Source organism: Sylvia atricapilla, chromosome 2, assembly GCF_009819655.1.
Source record: "Sylvia atricapilla isolate bSylAtr1 chromosome 2, bSylAtr1.pri, whole genome shotgun sequence".
Taxonomy (NCBI): Eukaryota; Metazoa; Chordata; class Aves; order Passeriformes; family Sylviidae; genus Sylvia; species Sylvia atricapilla.
In genome coordinates, this window is record NC_089141.1 from 76,346,745 (window position 1) to 76,368,828 (window position 22,084).

The window sequence follows — 22,084 nt, forward strand, 5'->3', positions numbered from 1 at the left end:
ACCTGTGTTCCATTCTCTGGCTACAGCAGGAGGTGAACAGTGAGATCTCAGACTTATATTTAACAAGTATAGGGAAGACACCACTGTAATGAAGGGGAGTAACTGTCTTTCATCTATATGATAAATAATAATGGTTTTTCTAGAAATAGAGTATGAAGCTGATATTGAGAATGTTTTGTTCTTCATAAGCCACTCATTGACCTTTCATGATCAAAGCTCTGCAGAAACCCCACACTGAATTATAGAATGTTGATTTCATGTAATGTTTTATCCTCTTACCAAATCAAAATAAGAAATATTATGAAACTATTTTACATTTACTAGTGCCTATTCTCCTAAGTATGATACAATTGTGTCTTCTGATCTCCCTTTCGTCTGATGTAGGATGTCATACAGCTTTCTTGAATAAGACTTGACTTCCTTTTCCTGTTGGTCCCATTGTTTGCCAAGAAAAATTTTTTTTCCTAAATTCTGGAAACGCATGCCTTATGGTCCGTTAGAATCTTCCTGTGTGGGCACTGGAAGGAAAGAGGTGTGAAGTAGCACTTTTCCAGTAGGAAAAAAAATTAAAAAAAAAGAGGGATTCCACTGTCTCCTACTTTGCCTTGATATTTGCTCACTTCTTGTGTCATGTCAAATATCATTTGTTGTGGCGTAAGTCTCTAGCTCTTCTGTGAGTTCAGGTCTCAGTGAAGAACATCACAGTAAGTGCTGAAAGAGAAGTCCTGACCTAGCACTGGCTGCTCTCTGAGTGCAGTCTGGGGCTCCAGATAGAACTTCACTGACTTTGAAGCCACTTTAGACAGGTGAGGGCTCCTGATTGCTCCTTTGCAGAATTAGGGCCCACTGTTGAAGCAATCTCCGGAAATATGTAACACTTGGTGTTCTAGTTTTAAAGAGTAACTTGGAGATAAGGTAGAAGTGAATGCCTATTCCCTTGCAAATGTACTTTTAAAATGATAGCTGAGTTATGTGCCTAATGTAAGTCAAAACAGAAATATCAATAAAAATATATTTATGAGCTTATGTAAGATGAGTAGCTACATGTTCTTTCATTGAAAACTCAATGTATCAGATTGAGGGGCAACTGGTTTCAAGGCTTTGGTGGAACACCACAGGTAAAATAAAAAACAAAACTATCTATCTAATCTTTGTAGGTTAATCCAAACCTGCATTTGTGGTACAGACAAGAGTAACAAGCAAAACGTGTTATTTCAAAAAGACTTCCAGAGTCTTTTGATTCACTGGCCCAGTGGAAGTTGTGGGGTGCTCTCCTAGAATGAGGGACATTGGCATTCAGGCAGTGTTCGCTGAGCTGCTCTTTGGGAGCCCTTGAGTGTGTCCAGGATTTGTGGAAAAGAATGTATTGCGGTTAATGTGGATAATAAATATGTCTTCTAAGATTGCATCAGTCTGCCTTTTTTTCATTTAATTTGCATTATTTTAGATCTCACTATTCTAGGAGTGTTGTGTTCTATTATTTTATATGTTAGAGAATATGGTTGTTTATCTTGAATTTCCTGTACATTAGTAGCAATTGTAACGCATGTAGTGTATCTACTTTGGGGCAATATAAATGTAAAGACCTACATTTGACAGTCTTGACATGTTTTCATAACTTTAATAATGATGCTGTCCTCTTTTGACCATAGTTTAAACAGAAGATTAAATGATAGAATAATAATTATTTTTTAACTAAAAAAGTCATTGTTTCTATATTGCAGCACTTTTCTAGACCCTGAAACTCGAAGAGCAATGGGAGAACAAGCAGTAGCTCTTGCCAAAGCAGTAAAGTATTCCTCTGCTGGAACAGTAGAATTCCTTGTGGACTCCAGTAAGAATTTCTACTTTTTGGAAATGAATACTAGACTTCAGGTAAGAAAAACAACTCTTCAGATTCAGAAAAATGTTATTTAAATAAACAGACCATAACCTTCTCCCATATTTAAGGTTCTGCTCCTGCAAAGATTTAAACATAAGTATCTTGATGCATGTGAGCACTTCCCACTGAACTTAAAAGATCTACTCTCTGAACAGATCTACTCACATAAGCCTGCCTATGCAAGGCTTTGCAGCAGTCAGCTCTTGCACAGCACTCAAGTAAATGTTCAAAGCTTTTGCTCTTTGTTACACTTGACCTAAAGACCTTGCAAAAAGGTCACCGGTAAGTGCCTCTGTGAGTTCACAGTAAGTGGTTAGGCACTGTGCACTGAGACTTTCCTGAAGCCTACTGGTCCCTGAACTTTCTTTCTTATTTTGTATACTTTGATGATGACTTGCTGAGCTTCTCTAGAAGGATGATTGAAACTATATGTGTATATGAGCAATCTGCATATGATTGAAATTGTGACTTGAATGCAACTGTGTAAAAAGCATGCTGACACGATATAGGATTTTTGTGACAATTCATGTAGCCAGTAGAAGCTGTTCTAGTGTACACTGCAAATAAACAGATGAGCAGTGTTTTATGGGAAAACCCTCTCTACCACTTTTTTGGTTGTTTTATGGATTTCTGGTCATAAGCTAAGAGAACAAGGATATTACTTGAAGTCTGGATATCATTCTCGAAGACCAGAAGAGTGTTCAACTTATAAGCAAGTTCACTCTGTTGCCTTTATCCTCCATTTCTCATTTTGTTAAATAACACCAGAAAGATTGGAATGTGGAATCAAGCACCAGTTTGATGAGCTTCCCATTATGTTTGAGCTACATTTGAGTAGGGCTATGTCCTGTGTGCTGCTTGTACATGTGGGCAATGATAGATCATAAAGAGATCCTCATAATCTTGTATCTTTGAATGACCTTATCTAATAACTGGATAAACTTATGATTTAGCTAAGTTTATGCTTTGGGTAAAGAAATTAAAGAGAATTTTGAGGGGTTGTTAAAATCATCTGTGCCAGGAGAAGACTGCTGCTAAATTTATTCTTGCCTTGCAGGACAGCAGTGGTTTTGAAATTAGCCATGACAGTCACTTTGCATGCTTTTGCTAGCTATTATCAGGTCCACCTTAGATTCAGTTAGAGGGAATGGTGGTTAATGACCATGTATAGTTCATTAAAATATGAAGAATTGTCTCACTTTCGTCACATTCTTTGCACCTTCCCCTGTCTTGTAGTTTTTGAGCCAATGTTTCTTCAGCAAATTCACATTCTTGTTTACATAGAAGAAAATTAATGTATGGTTTTCTGCATAACCCACCAGAACTTCAAAACCATTTCTTTGGTGTAGTATTATTGACCATGAGTTCATAAGTGGAATTTGTGGCAGAATATCCTTGGACTCCTTTTTGTGGGTTGTTTTTATGACATTATCTTTGCTGTTTTGGAGTGTCTTTCTTTTGCAATACCCACTGGTACATGTTTGTAGTCCCAAATTTTTAAGGTCTCCACATAGGCAGGGAGAAAGCTTTCACAATTCTGTCTTTAAGGACTTTAGACTCCTTTTGAAATAAAGCCTAAGCAGCTTAACAATCCCCTCTAATAGCAAACCCATTCTTTCCAACTCCTAAAGAAATTTATTAGTCTTAAATTAGACTGCTTGTTTAGATATTCTTTACTTCCTCTATCCTGACTGTGTATTGTCTCTAAATTAGCATTTCAGCTTGAGTTGGGAGTAGTAATTTTCTCTGATTTTTCCCCAGTCTTACCCAAATGATCTCTCACTTCTCTCAAGTCTCAAGGTTTGCTTTCTGTTGAGCCAACAATTCTGCAGCTAATGTATTGTATTTGCTCCCTACTATTACGAGCCAAGCCTAGAAACTCTACTGAAGCTTGTCCAGCTTTAACATCAGGGCCAGGATAGTCTCCAGATGTCCCTGTATTCCTTCAGTCTTTTTTCCCTTTTGCATCTCATAACTGTGATCAGTGACTGTCAGATTCACTTACCTCGTTCTTGCTGGAACGCCCCACAGCTGGAAGAACTTTTCAAAATGATGGGTGTCTGATCCATAAATGATCCTCTTAAGGTATTTGTCAGTGTGCATTAGACATAGCTACATGTCAACATCATCAGAACATTTCTACTAAATTATGCATTTTCTGTTTGTTTTAATGTTTCAGCAATCTCTGAGCAGATCACTGGAACATTTTAATGTTAGATACAGACTTCAGAATATACTTGCAAACTAAACTGTGTCCAGTGTTAATTTCTCCCCCCCTCTCGTGTATCTTTTGGATGCCTTTCAGTCTTTCTGGTAAATTATTTTGCAGTAATCAGAGTTGTATTGTTACTTTGCTGTTTTTTGAGGGGACTCTCTGGGAATATACCTTTTTTGTTGTATAGTTATGCAAAAGAAGTGTAAATAGCACCTTGGAGGAAGTTTATATTTTATTTAGTTTTCATTTTAAATATTGCTGCAATACTATACAAGATTGAGAAGCAAAAGAAAATTGGTGAATCAGCTCCATTGTGCCTCTTGTATGCTACACAAATTTGTTACAGATGTTTTACTGCCTCTAAGTGATTCAACTAGAATGGCTTATTATTTGCTGTTGGCAATGTTCTTTTTGTTGTATCTGCTTTTCTGTCATCTTTAGAGGCTGGCTGGTGAGTATGAGACATAAGATTGAGGATTGGATAACTACATAGTAAAACTAGTTGTTCTTACTTTCCACAAGAGACTGTAGAGGTGTCTGCCCTAGCAGCTAAGTTCTATAAGAGAACTTATGTGCAGTGTCATTTTGAGCACTTTTGTGGTGGTTTTCAGGCAGTTACCACTGTTAAAATTGAGGCAGACCAGATGTTGAATATCTGATTCTTCATAGCTGCTCATAGTGTGGTGTGTTTTTTGTTTCCTGGTTGTCATCAGCCTAATCAAGGGCAGTCATGGTCCAAAACAACTTATCCAGAGCTTTGCAATAGATACAAAAATACTGACCCCTGAGATCAATATTGCAATAAATACAAAAATACTGACCCCTGAGATCGATAGCCTTTCTGGCTTCCAAGTTATGTCAGAATCTCATAAGGTACTTCAGAAGCTGGCTTTCACCAGAAAAGTTTCTTCTTTTCTTCACTGGAAGAACAGATGATGTTTCTCTTGGACTTTATATGAAGGACATCTGTGGTCTGTACTTAAAAAATATCTGTTAATACATGTGTGTGGTGTAGCTAAACTTCATACATGTGAATCAGTGACAGCAAAGGGAAAATATCTCATATTTTAGATACTTGTAGTAATTTGAAATGAGAAGCATCCCTTGTTGGCTAGAGAAACACTGAGAAATGTATGAGTGATGTGAATTGAGCACTTACACTCAATATAATTGATATGTTTGTATCTCAGACTTGTTCCCAACCTCTGCCTCCCTCATGAATTGTGAGATTTAAATAATGTGGGACTATTCCCTTCCTCCTCAAAATGTGACTGAATTTGCTTAATGTAATTGAAAAGATAGTTTATGTAGACTCGAGCTGAGAAATATGGTAATTTCAGTAGCACTGGTTTTTCTCTTCTTGTGTCAGTTTGAGTATTTTTGTCACAACTTTTTAGGAAATAAAAATTACTTCTGTAGAATAATCTGATGTGTTTGTGAGAGATTTGCTTACCTAAGTTTTTAGTTTACAGTTGACACAAGAGTATTTTATGCAGATGTTTTTAAGTTCTTTTAAAGTAACTTGATTCTAAGGCATAAACTGAAGCTAAGTAACCTTCTACAGACTTATAAAACATTAGCTAGTGCTAAGACTTTTGTTTATCACTTTCTGGATTTTCATCAGATTTCACTGACCTTTGGAAAATTATATATTCCATAACTTTGTGCAAAAGTGGCTGTGACTAGGGTAAAACATGGGAAGAATTTTTACATGCATCATGTCTTTCCTTCTCATGTTTGTCCCCCCATGAAAATATACAAAGCATGGTTGGAAAATATCTAAAAGGAGGTAGAAATCCTGTTGCAGATGGTTTGGAGCTCCACTGCTTATAAACTCTTAGTTCTAACAGCCTTTTAATGGTATCTCTATTCTGTTGCTCCTCAGGGCTCGACACATGCTACGTTCTCTTAGTAAAGGATATTAGTGCTGGAAAATATTGCAGCTGTATCTGTATATGTAACAGTAACAACAAAATGCAAATAGAGAAGTGTTGAGCTGAGTCCAGACTGTCACTTAAAGCCACTGAAAGGTGGTGACTTCGGTATCTGTGGTGGAGCCACGGGATGGCAAGCAGTGATCTTGCTGTCTTGATTGTGGGTAGCTGCCTGGAGGATGACTTGTGATAGGTGGGCAGGAGTATGGGAGCAGAGAAAGGGACTGTCAGGAATTAGAGGAGTAGATTTCTGTGGTGGGATTTCAAAGGAAATCCTCAAGCTACTGTTTCTGCTGTTTGATGAGACTCTTCATATTTCTTAGTACTGGAATCTTGTTTTACTGTGACAACACTTCACTTCTGTCATTTTAAATAGTCTAATGAACAGTGTCAGATAGTAAAGACTTTCAATTGCTGCTAACCTGGGCTGAATTCGAACTACTGACCTAAAGGTGAAAGGTCTCTTATCCCATTACCAATCTGCTAAGCCCACCAGAATCCATTCTGCACACAGTTTATACCAGCTGTTCATGACCATTTTTAAAACCGAAAGAAAAGGTGATTTTCCTGCCAAACACCACTTCTTCACACAAGAGGGTCAGCCGACAACAGTTAACCAAATTTTTGCCACGTTCTTGCCTCCTAATGCGACTTCCATTATGTATCTACTGGTTGTCTGCTTTTCAGGCTTCCCAAAAGAACTACAGAAAAGCATTACTAATTGTTGTTGACAGAAGAGAACAACATTGTTTGTGTAAGTCATTGAATCTGAAAGATGCCATTAACAGTGCTGCCAAGGCATGGAGTGATATCTTAGAGATGAGATTCCCATGTAACTCTCAAAAAATACTATTAAAAAAAGTAGAGAAAGAGGAGACTACTTAGTAAGTAGAGAAACAAAAGGTCATTCTTCAAAGGGTACGTTAGTTTCTTTGCTTTGGTGAATTTGATGTAAAGCAAATCAAAGAATAGCTGCAGTGTGGCCAGAGCCATCTTGATTGAAGCATTCTGAGAAGGCTTTAATACTGCAGCTAAATATAGTAAAAGCAGGAATTACATATTTAGGAAAGAAAATATTGGTTTTGTGGATACTAGTTTCTTTATTTTCTTACACAAAGTATGTAGTGGAAAGGACATTGTGTAGAATTACTGAATTTCAAGAAATTTTTTTTTTTTAGTGCAGGATGTTAATTGAGAAAGTTATGTTGAAATTGTGAGCTAATTAACTTGTTGACCTAAAGTATGTGCTATTTGTCTAAAACACTGAAAAGATTCAGAATTCATAGGCTACATAAGGTATGTCTGTCCCATACAATGTAGAAACAAATCCTTGCAGAAGAAAATTGAGAACTATGTCAATGATTATTGGACTATAACTTCCTATGAGGAAGTAAATTAAATACTTTTTCAAAGTCATATGCTACGATTAAAAAATTAGTTTGTACCAAATGTCTATGCATTAGTTTTTATTTCTACATCTTACTTGGAAAACAATAAGAGAGGTCTACCTGAACATCTTAGCTGGTGGAAATTTTTGCAAGCTGGTTGCCTTCAGTTCTTCCACTGTATACTAATAAGTCAGAAAACAAACAGCAAGTGTTGTTATATAGGATGTAGGTAGCCAGTTATGTATTCCTGCTTTCCATTCATTCTGTACATTAATCCAACCATTATCTGTTTTTCAGTAGCCTTTATGAAAAACTGTTTTTTGCTGTGTGCTCCCAAACCCCGTGTACATGTGAACTATTTTGCAGAAAGATGTGACCCCAGCGTGCTCCTGCTCGTAGTAGTCAGGAAGCTTGCATGCCTGAAGAGCAGAACATGTGTGCACCTCTGTTGCTGTTCAGTTATCCGAAATAGAAACCAGGCTTACTGAAATACAGGGGGTTGAGAAGCATCTGTAAGTTGGTGTGTTTGGGTCAATTGATACTGGATTTGGCTGCAGCAGCCAAGCCTGTGGGACTCCAGGTGAATCACATTTCCTGGAAACTGAGGTGTATGTTGAAAGTTAGTTTTGAGATTATTTATCTGAATGTAAAGGGGTATATGACACCAACTAGGGACTTACAGTAGTAGAGGTGACATAGGCTGTAGTTTTAAGTCTACTGAAATTTAGATTTTCTTGGCTGATGTGGTGTGCTTGAATGTTCCAAGTGGTGTGTGAGTAACTTGATGCCTTATACACACAGGCACAGGAGCAGTCTGTGAGTGTCCAGAAGTGTTTGCTGTTAGATCTGAGTATGTTGAGAGTCTTGAGAAAAATGTGCCCCAGAATTATTCTGCTGAATATAAGGGGAGCAGTCATCCCTAATTTAACTCTTAACTCCAGCTGTCCATAAAAACTGCATGACTATTTTTGTAGCTGTGGATGAACCCCAGTATGGTAAAGCTTTAAAACCACTGGCAGTCACAGAACAGGAGAAGAATTAGGAGCCTTTCCATACTGCACTGGTGATGGATGCTAACTGGCCTGTGGTGTTCTTAGGTTCCCCAACTCTTGTATACCTGCTTTACCATCTGTAAACTGGGTTGTAATTATTATTTTCTGATAGGCTTTGCTACTAGTTTCTCTTGGTGTATAAATGGGAAGGGGTTAGTGAAGCAAAAACACTTGCAATGCTCATGGGAAGTCTGGTTGCTGTGATATGTCTTAAGAGCAGTAGATCCAGTATGACGGGGGAACACTTTCCCTTTACTCTGTATAGCTATTGCAGGTCATGGCAGGTATAGCTTTGTGGACTTGAAAGCAGGAATATAAGTGACATTTTACAGAGACTTAAGGCTTTTTAAAGGAGGTATATCTCATTCTTCAGTGCTTTGAAATGATGACTTGTTATCAACTGTTCATGAGCAGACTTGGTATGAGTAAAGGAACTGATAATAAAGGTGTTGCTTTTGGCAGCTAATTAATTGAGAGTTCTTGCTGATCAATTTTTTCTGCCTGTCCTGTTGAGAAGGTACAGCTGCCTTGATACAGCTGTGATTGCTTGCCACAGACATGTCTGGTTTTGCCCTTTTTGTTGAAGACAGCAATAATGTGTGAATGTAGCCATTGTTGTATAACCATACCAACACTGGCCCTTTGATGGCTGACGTTCACTGGCAACATCTTGGATCAGTCGACTGCAAAACTGAGTATGGCCTAAAGCTAAAAGGGTTGATCAGTTGAGTGAGATTCAGCTCCATTTGTGAGCAAACTTGCACTCATGTTGTTAAAAGTGTAGTACTTGACTTAGTCTCCATATACTGGCAAGTAAAGGCTATTGATGGACAAGAGATATAGCATGAAATGAATAGAAGAAAATACAACAGACAGGCAGAATAAAGATGGCACCTGAAGTAGAAAGTGGAAAAGAGGGAAGTGATTGAAGTCTAGCTTTTAAGAATTACTTTATAACAGATACAATTACTTTAGTCAACTGATTGTTATAGTTGTTGTAGAGTTTTTGAGTTTTCGTATCATATTTTGGTCATCTGTTGGTCTTAATGAATATTAAAATGCATTTAAAATGTATTTGGTACCCCAAATTAATGCTATGATTGGAATTGTCTGTCTTATGCCTATATAGTAGTAGTTGAAGCAGAATCTTAAAATAAAGTTGGACAGCTTCTCCCCACCTCCAAAAAAAACTCTCAGCGTTTTTTTTCCTATACATATTTTCTGAATGCTGTTTTGTGTGGAGACACAAAGGGAGTGTTTTGAAGAAACAGAAGAAAATATTGACCAAGTCAAAGATCTGTATTGAAGAATGGATTAAATAAATGTTTGTGAGTCGTAAGAACCAAACAACAAAAATATTTTTCTTTTCAGAGACATTCCATCTTATTTTGATCATCAACAATAAAACTGAAAACAACAATGAAGCTATTGAAGCTGGAATGCCAATTGCTCTCCAAGAAAAATGGCAGTATAACTAAATAATGCAAATATCTTTGGAAAAATAAAAAATATTTTAATTATCTGGAATGTTAAAATTCCAAACATGCTCTCAGCTCAAATGTAATCTTCTAAAACTTAAATTCTGAAGTAGGAAAATAAATTCTGCTGTACCAATATGAATGTGTGATAAGTAAATTTCTATTAAAACTTAGGGAGTTTTAATAGAAACTTCAAGTCTTAATAGAAAATGAATTGCTTCAATTTAACACTGCAGGATGGATGAGATGTTTCATAGATTCTCAAAATACCGTTATTAAGCTTGACATGCTGGAGAGTATCATGTGTTAGGTAGAATCAAGATTGAATCCCAAAGGTACATCCTTAAACTGTATAATCAGATACCCATTTCAATGTCACTTTTGTCCTTCAAAGAATAGGTGCTTGTTTCAGTAATGATTTGTCATTAAAATTATGTCAAAACATCTTAAAATATTGTTGAAACTCTAAACAAACTCACAGCACACACAGGGCTAATTGTGAATGCCATCCATTTATCTTTACAAAGCTTTTTTTCTTAAAGACCAAAGGATCTATTTGGTCTGGTAAGCTGCAATGTTGTTATGACTGAATGTTTTCCTTAATATTATATACTTGAAGGAAGAAAGACAGGTGGTTTGGTCAGTGACCTTTTCCTGTGTCAGAAAAGGTACATAGTATGACATCTCAGGATAAACAGTTGCAAAGTGTGCTTTTCTTGAGGTATTTTGCCCCTTGGAGAACAAACATTTTATAACAAAACCAGCAGTTCTGTCATGATTTCTATATGGAAGGTGGTATAGCTCCTTCAATGTGAAGAATGTGCTTTTAGCATGCCTACCATTTACTTGATCGATGTGGTGGTGATCAGAGGAACCACCTTGGTTGCTTTTTACTGTCCTGTGCCTAGTTAATCAACGTGCCTGTTTCTCTGCCTGTTTGAAGGCAGAAGTGTGTGTGCATGTGCATATGCCCGCCCATGTGTACATGCTTGTACGCACATCCCGCGTGAGCGCGAGTGACGGCAATTCCCAGGGCAGCGCCTTCCAAAGCCGTTAGCGGCAATTTGCTGAGCGCGCGGAGCCACTCTGCTGGTCCAGCCCAGCTATTGTGCATGCTAAGCACTAAACAGATAAGTCTAGAGGGGGGGAAAAAAAATTGAAGGATCCATCTGCTCATTTCTGCTACACTGCGCTGATGCAAGATTACGCTAATCTGGTTGCTTGTCAGGACAGGTTAGTGAAAGAAGGCGAATGGGTGAGATATAGGCTATGCCGGTTCTGTGGAAAATTGGTAGTGGCTCCTGTATGTGCCATGTTAAGTGTAGCAGAATGGACTGATTGTCATCTACTTTGAGATTTTTGGTTAAAATATAGTTATGGCTACAGTGTGAGTCTCTTCAAAACAATATTGAATGGGAAAAGCTTCCAAACAAAGAAAAATTAACTCATTGGCACCAGATGCATTTGAATTTGTAAAATAAGTGAAAAAAACCCAAACCAACCCCCCCTATAAATCCTCCCAGGTCACCTCTCTTGTTTTCCTTTTGTATGCTGCCCCAAGTTATTGTAATCTGCTAATTATTTTTTTGTGCTTTCCATGCAAAGACCAGCAGTTGCTGGAGTTTAAGTAGATTTTTTTTTTACGGAAAAAGATCAAAATAGAAGCATTCTTTCTCTGTTCCTTGGCTGGTCAAATTTCTTGTTTATCTGTGTTTGTTTACCATGAGGTGCTTTTTTTTTTCGGTTGTTTTTTTTTGTTACCTACTGACTGACAGTTCTTGACCTTGCAGGTTGAACATCCCGTCACAGAATGCATTACCGGCCTGGACTTAGTCCAAGAAATGATCCGTGTTGCTAAGGGTTACCCTCTCAGGCACAAACAGGCTGATATTCCCATCAACGGCTGGGCGGTTGAATGTCGAGTTTATGCTGAGGTAAATGAGTGGTAATGGGGAGGAGGGGGTAGGTGGTTGAATTGTGGCGTAATAATACCCAGGTGTGGATAGATGCCAAGGTGAAATCAAGGAATATCATATGAAAGTCATGGCTTAGAGCATGTAACACGAATGGTTAATGAGGTTTTGTAGAATAGTTGAGTTTTTATTTTTTAATTAAAAATATGGTGTGTGTTTCAACATAGCTTTTTCCTAAAAATTGAAAGTAAAGATGGTGAGAGAGAGGTAAGCAAATATCATTAGAAATAAGCCTGCATGTTTGGTTCACAATTAGTGATGCTGAAGGTATTTACCAGAATTCACTACTCTTTCCAGGTTTCTGAAATGTGTAATTGAAACTTCTTGACTTAAAAAGACAACTGAAATTTAAAGTCTTATAAATTTTTTGTTGTTTTAATAAAACTTTTGAAAAGATTGTTGAAAAACCAAGTTACACATCATCTCAAACAATAGTTTATAGGATAAACTTTAAAAGCGCATTCCAAAACAAATAACTGTAATTATAGTATTAGTCTCTATCTCAACTTAAAGAAGCTTATGAATATTTAAACCCTATTTTCAAGTGCCTTCAAGACATTTTGACATAATGTCTTTTTGTTATCACTTTTGATACATGAAAATGAAAATTTATTAAATAAATAAGAAGTCATCGTTGAATGACAGAGTGGTTTGGGTTGGAGGGGACCTTGAAGATCATTTAGTCTCAACCCGCTGCCATGGGCAGGGACACCTTCCTTTAGACCACGTTGCTCAGAGCCCCATCCAGTCTGGCATTTTTTGGAACATTTTCAGGGGTGGGGTCTGGAAAATAAGGCCTATCTTCCTTCATTTAGTTTCAGGAACATTTGAAGTAACTCTGCATTTCAAAACTAATTCAGCATCTTGGGACATTTTTTCCCTGGCTTAACTGTTGGGAGTTTCGTTACTGAGACCGTCTTACTTGATGTTGGGCTTTTTTTCCCTTCATGACATGCACAAAACTTCCAAATTGCTCTACTGATTCCAAGTTGTACAGACTATTTTGATAAAGAATGAGTGTTTGCCCTGTGACTCTTATGGAAGCTATTGTGAGTTTTAGTAGGCTTTACCCTGGAGTAACTGATACTTCGGCTTTTTGTTTTGTTCAGCTTAAATCCCCTCACGTTTTTAAGTAATGAATCCAACCACTTTGCCATGAATTGGGTTATTCTGTAGGTCATATATTTATTTGTTTTCCTCTTAAGTTTGTATTGGTATTGCATTATGTACATTAATGTGGGAGGTTTCCAGTGGCATAAAGATCAGTTTGACTTCCTAAGATAATTGAAATTCTATCTGACCTTTTTATCATCGAGAGTATTTTCTTGTACTCTCTTTTCAAGCCTGGCCTCCTGAGCACTTTTCTATCCTTCTTCTAAGTGTAGCTAATGAAAATGTCATCTTTGTATATTTTATTTTGGTATGTTGTAACTGGGTGCAGAATACTTCTTTCCTTTTTTTTTTTTTTTTTTTTTTTTAAACTGATGCAAGAGATTTTATATATTTCCATTTCTTTATTTGAAGTTATGGGGGCAGATAAATGAAGAAATGTTCTTCGATACGAGTAATTCTGGGCAAGAAAAGAGTCATTCCAGTAGCAGTTTCTTTTATAGTTAAAACTTTTAAACATTATCTGCTCCACATCTGTAAAAGCTTAATGCTTTCTCATGTTGAATTTTTTTCCAGGACCCCTACAAATCTTTTGGACTGCCATCCATTGGTAAACTGTCTCAGTATCAGGAACCATTGCATGTGCCAAGTGTAAGTAACTCTGTTCTGGTTTTCGTAGGTGCTGAGTGTCTCTTATATAAAGACTATAAATACTCAGCAGCTTTGTAAACCAAGCCTTTTCTTCCAGCTGTTTGCCAAAGTGGAGACAGGACATGGCAGTACTGATTTGTGCAGCCTGAAAAACTGCTTAAAAGTGAACAGTTCCAAACTGGGTTAAAAATGATCAGATTGGGTATAACAGAAAACCAATACATGTTGAAATAGTTTGTTCCATAACTTTCAGCTTAAGTTTTTCAAACACCGCTTTAGTAAATGTATTTGTGGTCATTAGAAATGACAGTGAACTGTTGAGTCAGCATAGAGAACTGGGGACACTGGTGAGAAACCGCCAGTGCTTTTTGTTTAGCTTTAAAGAGTTTTTCACAGTGGTTATTACGTGTTTCAGGGTAGAGCCTAACTATATAGAATAGGTGTTTGACAAACAGTATTTTCTGGTGGGTGTAAAAAGCAAATGCACTGCCTTTCTGTAAAATCAAGGTAGTCTTAAATTATAAGTGCACATATACATGAATGACACCGTGTCAGTGCAATGATGAGACTGTACCATCTGTGAATACAATTATTCAGTCTGATTGCTTGCACGGAGAATACTGAGAGATTACAGGAGGGATCTTAAATGTGGAGTTGTTATTGGATATATGATTTATTTCGCTTTTTAAATTGTTTTTGCCCGTGTACTTTCCAAAGGGACCTGACCCTTTCTGGTCTTTAAGGCTTCATGCTGTGTTCAAAGCCTGAAAGCAGAAAAAAATTGTGAAGATCTAAAAGGCATTATGTGCTCTTAAAGAGGAGATGAGGGGAAAAAGGTATCACTGGATGTATCTAAACTTCTTTTTAATGAAACAAAGAGTGTATTTAATAAGAATTTATAATGAATACTCCAGTGGTTGTTAGAAGTTTTCACCACGTTGTAATAGCTAACACGATGTCAAACATTTTGCCCTTGCAAGTTTTTGCAATTTGCAATTTTCCAAACGTGAGACCTGTTGAAAGTACAAGTGATAATGGACAAACTATACCCCCTACAGTCTTTGTCCCACCAAATCTTTCTTCAATTAATGCTGCAGCAGGAGTTTTATGTAATAACATTTGCGCTTGTGAGCCATCCATACAAAGAAAAAACAATTAAAATGCCTTAAATGTTCTGCTTACTGCTGTTATTTGCTTGTGTGAATGTTGCATGTCAGCTAAATGGACCACGGAATAGATAAAGTGATTGGGTGTAGGAGAGTGCACACTAAGCTTTGTCTATCATTATTGCTGGGAGCAATCAAATTGATGCCAGCAGGACAGTAGACGCGTTGACAGCTGTAATTATGTATCTCCATGGTGATCACTTTTGGCCTGTCATGGAGGCCCATGAGTCCCCTCCCTTGCAAGCATTTAATCAGATTGGGCTGTCACTTGTCAGGTAGACGGGGTGGGCTGGGAGTTGTGCTTAGGGGGAGAGGTGAATTGAAAATGAAGGGTGGGAGATGCCTGATTGCTTCACGTAGTCCATCGTGGTACCAAAGAAAGAGATTTTAATTACACTGGAGGCTTCAGAGCAATGGTTTGAGGAGCTCATATGGAGTCTCTAGGCTTTCTCTTCCTGTTTACTTCCACTGTCATATTAAAAAATAGAAAAACTATTTTTATGTAGACACTCATGATTTGGTGTCTTAATACATACATTTCTGCTACCATGAAACTAATTTCTCTCCTGAGAATGTCGTGCTGTTAAGAACAAAATTAATATGGCTAAAAAGGTACAGCGTTACAGGCCCGTTGGTGCTGTGGTATTTGTTTTCTGCACTTTAGATTTTAGAATTGTCAACAATTTGGCTTGAGAAAAATTAGCAGAGACTTGTAGTGTGTCACAGCAAGTTCAACTTAGGTGTATTACCAAATGTATTTGCAGTTCATTTGTTCTGTGTCTCAGGTTAGCTCTGATTGCCTACCATGCCTGTGTGTCAGCTGCTCATGCTGGTGAAACTGGTGAGCGTGGCTGTGTGAGAGATTTTGCTCAGCCATAGAGAAGAATATGATGGCTGGTTTTGTGTCACGTAGTTTGTAATTTCCTTAGAACATGGTGCTCATAAGTCACAAATCTTTTTTTGTCTTTGATAATGAAGCTTAAGACAGGTGACTACAAACCAGCCCCTTATGTGTGATAGTGAGCTTTGATGTTTGGTGCTCCTTCACAACATGTTCTGCTCTATCTGGAGAGCTCCAGCATTGCTCTCTGTCAGTATGAGCAGCGGTTTGGTATTTTAATGACTCTTACCAGGAAAAGTCTTAGACTCAGATATAGCAAAGAATTCAGGAATGCTAGAATCTGTTTGGGTTCCTAAGTGGAATTTGATGTATTAAGAGTTCATTGCAGGACTGAGACACAGATTGTACTTCCCTCCACCCCCCCAAAACATTTTTCATTCATTTGCTGTTGTCCTAATGTAATAGCACAGGAGGATAGTACAACAGCAAGTGTTAGGGCTGTAATATGAAATGAGCTCTAGGCTACAGCAGGACCTTTAACCCTAGCTTTTCCTAAATATCTAAAATACTGAGTAAAAGAAAGGAAATATATTAAACAGAAGTAAATGCTGGAGTCTAATAAATATTGCTATTATTTATCAAGTTCAGCACATTATAGCGAGTATCTGTTGAATTAGGGTTTCTTGTTCATCCAATATTCATTAAGTTCTGTCACACCATATAGTTTATAAAATCACCTACTGTTACCAAGCTCTGAAAATGTAAGCACCACAGGGAGAATTGAAGATAGTATAAATGTATTTCTTTTTTGCTGTCATTTTTTTCACTCATCTTGAGTTTATTTTATGAAAATTAATGTCCATAAAAGACTCCAGATTTTTTTTAAAAATGAAGTTATGCAGTAGTTAAAGTAGTTTATATTCACTGTAGCCTTTTCAAGATATTGTAGTTAGGGAAAAATGTGAATTTTCTAGTGGTCATGTACATGTGTTGTATATGAACAGAAAAAGAGCCAGGCAGAGCATGTAGTTGGTAGCCTCAGGAGTCTTAGTTAACTTTAGGGTGTGACTAACCTACTTATTGTGGGTCTGAATTATGCACCTTTTGTATGTTTTTTCTTTGTTGAAAGATGACATACATGTGTCAGTACTTACCTGTGCATATGTAAAGCACCCCGAACACTTGTGTGCAATCACTTTATAGGTGCTGCTTCAGAGACGAAAGTCACAGTACAACTCAAGTATGTGTGGAGTATGTCTGTCATACCTTGTCTTATGTATTTATTTATTGAGTATTACGAAAAAAATATCATGGGCAGGGGATTTATCTGGAACTGAGTAGGTAAATGAAATCTTTCTGATTAAAATGTGAGAACATGTGCATTGACTTTACACATAGGTAGCCATTCTGTGAGAAAGGATGGTTTAGCAGCTGGAAGAAAGGAAGCTGAGAAATACACTGCATGTTTTTTCTGTAATCATGACATGTCTGAACTACCTTCTCATCAGTAGCTAATGTTAAATGTACCTGATGTGAGTAGTGGGGAGCCCAGTTAAGCACAGATAAAGCACATTCAGATAAGATGCTATTAAAGTGGTGCAGAAGCGATGCTGCCTTTACACGTATTAAAATAGAAAAAATAGTATAGTATAGAAAAAATAATACGTAAATATAAATATGTGAATACAAATATGTGAATAAGTGAATTCCTTCTTGAAATAAATGCAGTGTCCTAAAAACTAGTCAGACAAGGTTTCTTACTGAAGAAAGTGCATACACCTGCTAGGGTATCTTTTTATGTCATTTGGATAATAAAGTCATCATCATGCCCTCATGTGGATTCTCTAGACAAGAGGTTCTACATGTGGTCCCTTGATAATTGCCTAAATTAAAATATTAAAGGCCTAACAGCCGTTGCGTTGACCTTTTTCTGCCTTGCTGCAGACAGATGAGCTGCTGTTTATTACAAAGGTTCCTTCCCACAGGTGAAGATTTAAGTGAGATTCCAGGACCCTCTTTCCCACCCCCTTTACAATGCAGTATATCGGAGCCCTGCTGTTTCAACAGCTTTGATTAGAGCCCTCCATCCTTATGATCCTCAAAATGCATTTATCACTTGAGTTATTTTGATTAGTTTAAAAAAAATATTTCGGATTCCAGTGCTCAAAACCAGCAATTTAATAAATATTTATTCCTCAGAAATTGCTCATTTGAAAAGTTTTATATGGCTAACCTCATTGTTACAGTGATGAAATCAAACTGAGAGATGAAAACAAGAATCAGCAATATACAAACTAACTTGTTGGCTGGTTAACAGCAATCAACCTCTTCAAAAGAAATTTTTGAACTCGTGTTATTTTTTTCCATGAATATTGCAGAATCAGAGCTTTAATTGGGGCTGTGTCCTTACAAAGCAAAGCCATGGAAAAAGCTGTGTAAACATTAAAGCCTCGAGGGAAGAGCAGCAACATAAAAAAAAAATGTTTAACAGTTGAGAGGGCGAGACAGAGAAGGAAAGTGTTACAAACATGAAAACCATAGGCTCAGTATTCCTATGGAGCTGATAAGCAGCGCTCCAAAGTTCCTGCTGAATGCTCCCGACTTCTATGCCTACTGAAGCTCTTGGAAGGGCTGTAGCAGAACGTGAGGGCTGTGATTACATCTAGATGCAGAAAGGGTGTGATTATAAGGGTCATCCCTCATGCCAGGTGTCAGTCAGAAAAATAATTACAACTGTATTTTATTACAGGGATCAAATCAGAATTGAATGTGTTTATAGAGTTAAAGTGTAACACAGCTGAAATTCTTAGATCAGATTTACTGCGTTTACTCTGCATTCTGGAGAACAAAAGAGAATTTTTACCATGAACTCAAGATTATAGTCAAGTTTCTCATAAAGAAGAGACTAATTTGCAAGTGTTTTTGCTGGTGAAGAAAAAGGCTTCCCTTTCCTCTTCCCAGATTCTCTGAAAACAGATAATTATGCTAGTCTTTCCAGAGGGGAAAATGTATGTGTTAAGCTTTGTGGGGGTTATGGTTTAAGGCTGATGGGTAGATTTGATTCCCATGTTGAATTTTTTTTTTGTCAGTAATGTATAATTATTTTTACTTCTTATTTTTGAAGGTACGTGTTGACAGTGGTATACAACAAGGAAGTGACATTAGCATTTATTATGATCCCATGATTTCGAAAGTGAGTTGATTATTATTTCTCAAATTTCTAAAGGTATGAAGTACTGATTTTATACATAGCTCTTTTAAATGAGAGAGAGCATATTAAAGGATTTGTAAATCAGTATGTTAGAGGTGCCATAACATGCCTCAAGGAAATATCAAAGAAGTGAAGGAAGATACGGAGTAGAGGAAATCCAGTGTTATTTGTCAATAAAATTCTTTTTACCTTTTTACACTGTAATTATTTGTCTTGCAGCTTCTAATTATTGAGAAGATTCTGATTTAAACACCAGCCTTTATTGCTTGACTTAGATACTGCTTGACTTAGATATTTTTTAATATAGTCTAGCGTGAATGTAAATGTCAATAATTCTGGTTTCCAAAAAGAAGCATTGAAAGAAATGCTTGACAGTGTCTCTTAGTATTAGTACTTGTTCATCAGGAATATACTGGTAAATTAAAATGTGACATGATAGAGTTCAGTCCTCAAAAAAATGATATCTTAGGAGTTTGTTGGGCATTATGAATCTGGTGAGTCAGCATGGATATTAAACCTGTCATCTGATTTTCTGAGAGCTTGTTTAGATGCCTTAAGTTTTATGGAGGGAAAGTGATTTGCCTTCTTTCATTGAATGTGATAAGAGATCTTAGCTTTTTCTTGATGTTTAAGGCAGACTTTGTAGCACAAATACAGTAATGATCAAGAAATAGTTTTTTAACTGCAGAAGTTCTGCAAACCTATTTAATTTTTAAATGCTATCCAAATTATAGAGACAAACATCTAATTTCTATTTTTTTTTTCTTTAGCTGATTACCTATGGCTCTAATAGAGCTGAAGCACTGAAAAGAATGGAAGAGGCTTTGGACAACTATGTAATTCGAGGTAACTAGAGAAATTTGGATTCCTAGTGTGATAGGCTGTCATCTATTTCAAGAAAACAGCTTGAAAATGTAGTAATTAGCAAATTGAGTAAAGTTCCCACTTCTTAAGTGCAAATTAAAAAAGGAAAAGCTTGTGTTAATTAAGCCGAGAAGATACATCAACTCTAAAGAGATTTTTTTCCTCCATTTTTCTCTTGAATATTCTAAGATAAATATTTAAATAACTTTCTTAAAACTCATACTTCTAACTGTATGGCAGCATGTAATTGATTTATTATGTTGTAGAGGGGGGAAAAAGAGCCATTGCATTGTAAGAAATGTAAAGTAATTGCCATTTTTACGAGTTTAATCCATTGTTTACAATTAAATATTTTCACAATGCAATAGTTGATTGTGTATATATATACATTTCTCTTATTTTCAAGATCATTGTTTAGATTTTGGGCAGATACAGATATAGACAGTTGATCAGCTTATGTTTCAGCTCTTGCTTGCTGATTGCATAGGAGATGCAGCCATTCTTCCATTCTTTCCAGGCAGCAGATGTAAATCAGCCCTGATCACTTTCACTCTTTTTAAGTTTTGGTGAGGGAAGTCATGTTTTGTGTGGGAGAGATCTTTAGGTCTTCCTCTGTGTCTTATGGAAAATAAGAGCAAATCAGGATAAGGGAGGTAAAAATTTCTGTGAAGTTTCTGTAAAACTTGGGTTTGACATTAATGCTGGGCTGCTGAATGGTACAGTTGCCCTGTCAAACTTGAAAGATTTATCTGTCTAGGGGAAAATGAACATCCCTCTACCACAATGCAGTTAGATACATGGTAGGATTAGCCATTGTAAATGAACTTCTAGCTCTTAACATAGATTTATATTGGTGCAACTTGAGACGTTGGACTGTAGCAGTACAATGTGCTGATGTAAACCCCTGCTGTACAACAGCTGAGTAAATTTATATGAGAGAGAAATTTATACTGCTGTAGCTTGACTGATGCGAGGTGGGATTTGTTGGTGTTGTTTTTAATGGAGACAGGCTCTGGATTTACACTCTGTGGTAATGAGAGCAAGAGATGCTAAAATATTTTATTTTTGAGAATATTGCAAGTGTGTGTGGAGCATTGTCTTTTATTGTGTGCTATAATATGGGATGGAAAGTGATTGTTTGTGCTTAGGTGTTTTACACAGATGTACCTAATGGCAGTTCCACAGATTATAAATACTTGTGAAGGATATGAGGCCTTACACCTGAAAAGTACTAATTTGTATTCTTGAGGTTTTTGACAGTCTTTTTATTAGTATGCATGTATCTATCATATCCAATGTTTCTATCTGAGAAAGCTTTTAGTCTATTAAAAACATTTTAAAGAGGTAATTAGTGAACTACAGGGGGATATTTTTCCTAAAGTACTACAAACCACAGAATTTAATGTACTACAGGTTTCAGAAGTAGATGAATTTTCAAAACACGTTTTTAGTTACAGTGGCTGGTAGATTCCTTTTGAAAACCACCAGGATTTTTGTGTAGTTTTACACAGCTGGTAGTTTCTTCACAGTGTTTATTTAAAATGGAACATTTGTGGATATTAAAGTATCTCTTCTCATACCTAGTGTGAATGATTCTTGGTAGGGTAGTTAGTAGAAACTGTCCAATCTGTAATATTCTAAACTGCATTGACATGTGCAGAACTCCATTTTTTGGTTGATGGTTTGATTTTTTGTTTGTTTGGTTTTGTTTTTTCCCCCTAAAATGATGGTGTATATTTTTGCTTTGCAGTGTTGGTTTTCTACATAACAAAATATTAAACTACCTTGATCTTTTGTAAAGTACTTCACATGAAGTCTTTTCCAACTTGAGTTTTGTTAGTAGTAAAAGATACAGAATAATTTTTTACCTAGTTTTAAAGTTACTTGGTTCTATGTTTGAATACTGAGTGTGTACGTAACTATTGAGAGATTATTTGTTTTCCTGAATAGTATGCACCAGATCCCTATTTCCCAACCCCTTGTCCCTCTGATTTCCTGGTAAGCAGCATTTATATTTGCATGGTGTTTTAGCAACACTGTGTTTTTCCCTGTAAATAAGGAAGTATCTCTTTTGAGTTACAGAACATTTTAGATAAGCAATACCAGCTGAAGTCAGTGTCAGTTGTAGTAATGATGTTCACTGTGAGAATTTTAGATTTAAAATCCCACTGTTTGCAATTTCTATAAACAAAGATGCTTGTTCACTCACGTAAGGTGGGAATGGGATGTAGGGTGACTGGGTAACAGGTCAAGGACCATCTAATATGTAGCTTAGGGACTGCTAATGGAGGATGGAGTCTTCCCCATCACTTCTGTGTC

The 22,084-nt window shown here is 36.8% G+C and overlaps 1 protein-coding gene across 1 annotated transcript in view; it reads left to right on the forward strand.

Annotated features, from left to right (window-relative positions):
* The window catches only part of PCCA (propionyl-CoA carboxylase subunit alpha), a 270,508-nt gene that overhangs the window by 101,725 nt on the left and 146,699 nt on the right, over positions 1-22,084 (forward strand). Inside the window, exons 12-16 of the mRNA XM_066313485.1 lie at positions 1,725-1,875; positions 11,740-11,883; positions 13,609-13,683; positions 18,815-18,883; positions 19,672-19,747. Of these exons, the coding sequence (XP_066169582.1) occupies positions 1,725-1,875; positions 11,740-11,883; positions 13,609-13,683; positions 18,815-18,883; positions 19,672-19,747 (515 nt within the window). The remainder of the gene's footprint in view (positions 1-1,724; positions 1,876-11,739; positions 11,884-13,608; positions 13,684-18,814; positions 18,884-19,671; positions 19,748-22,084) is intronic.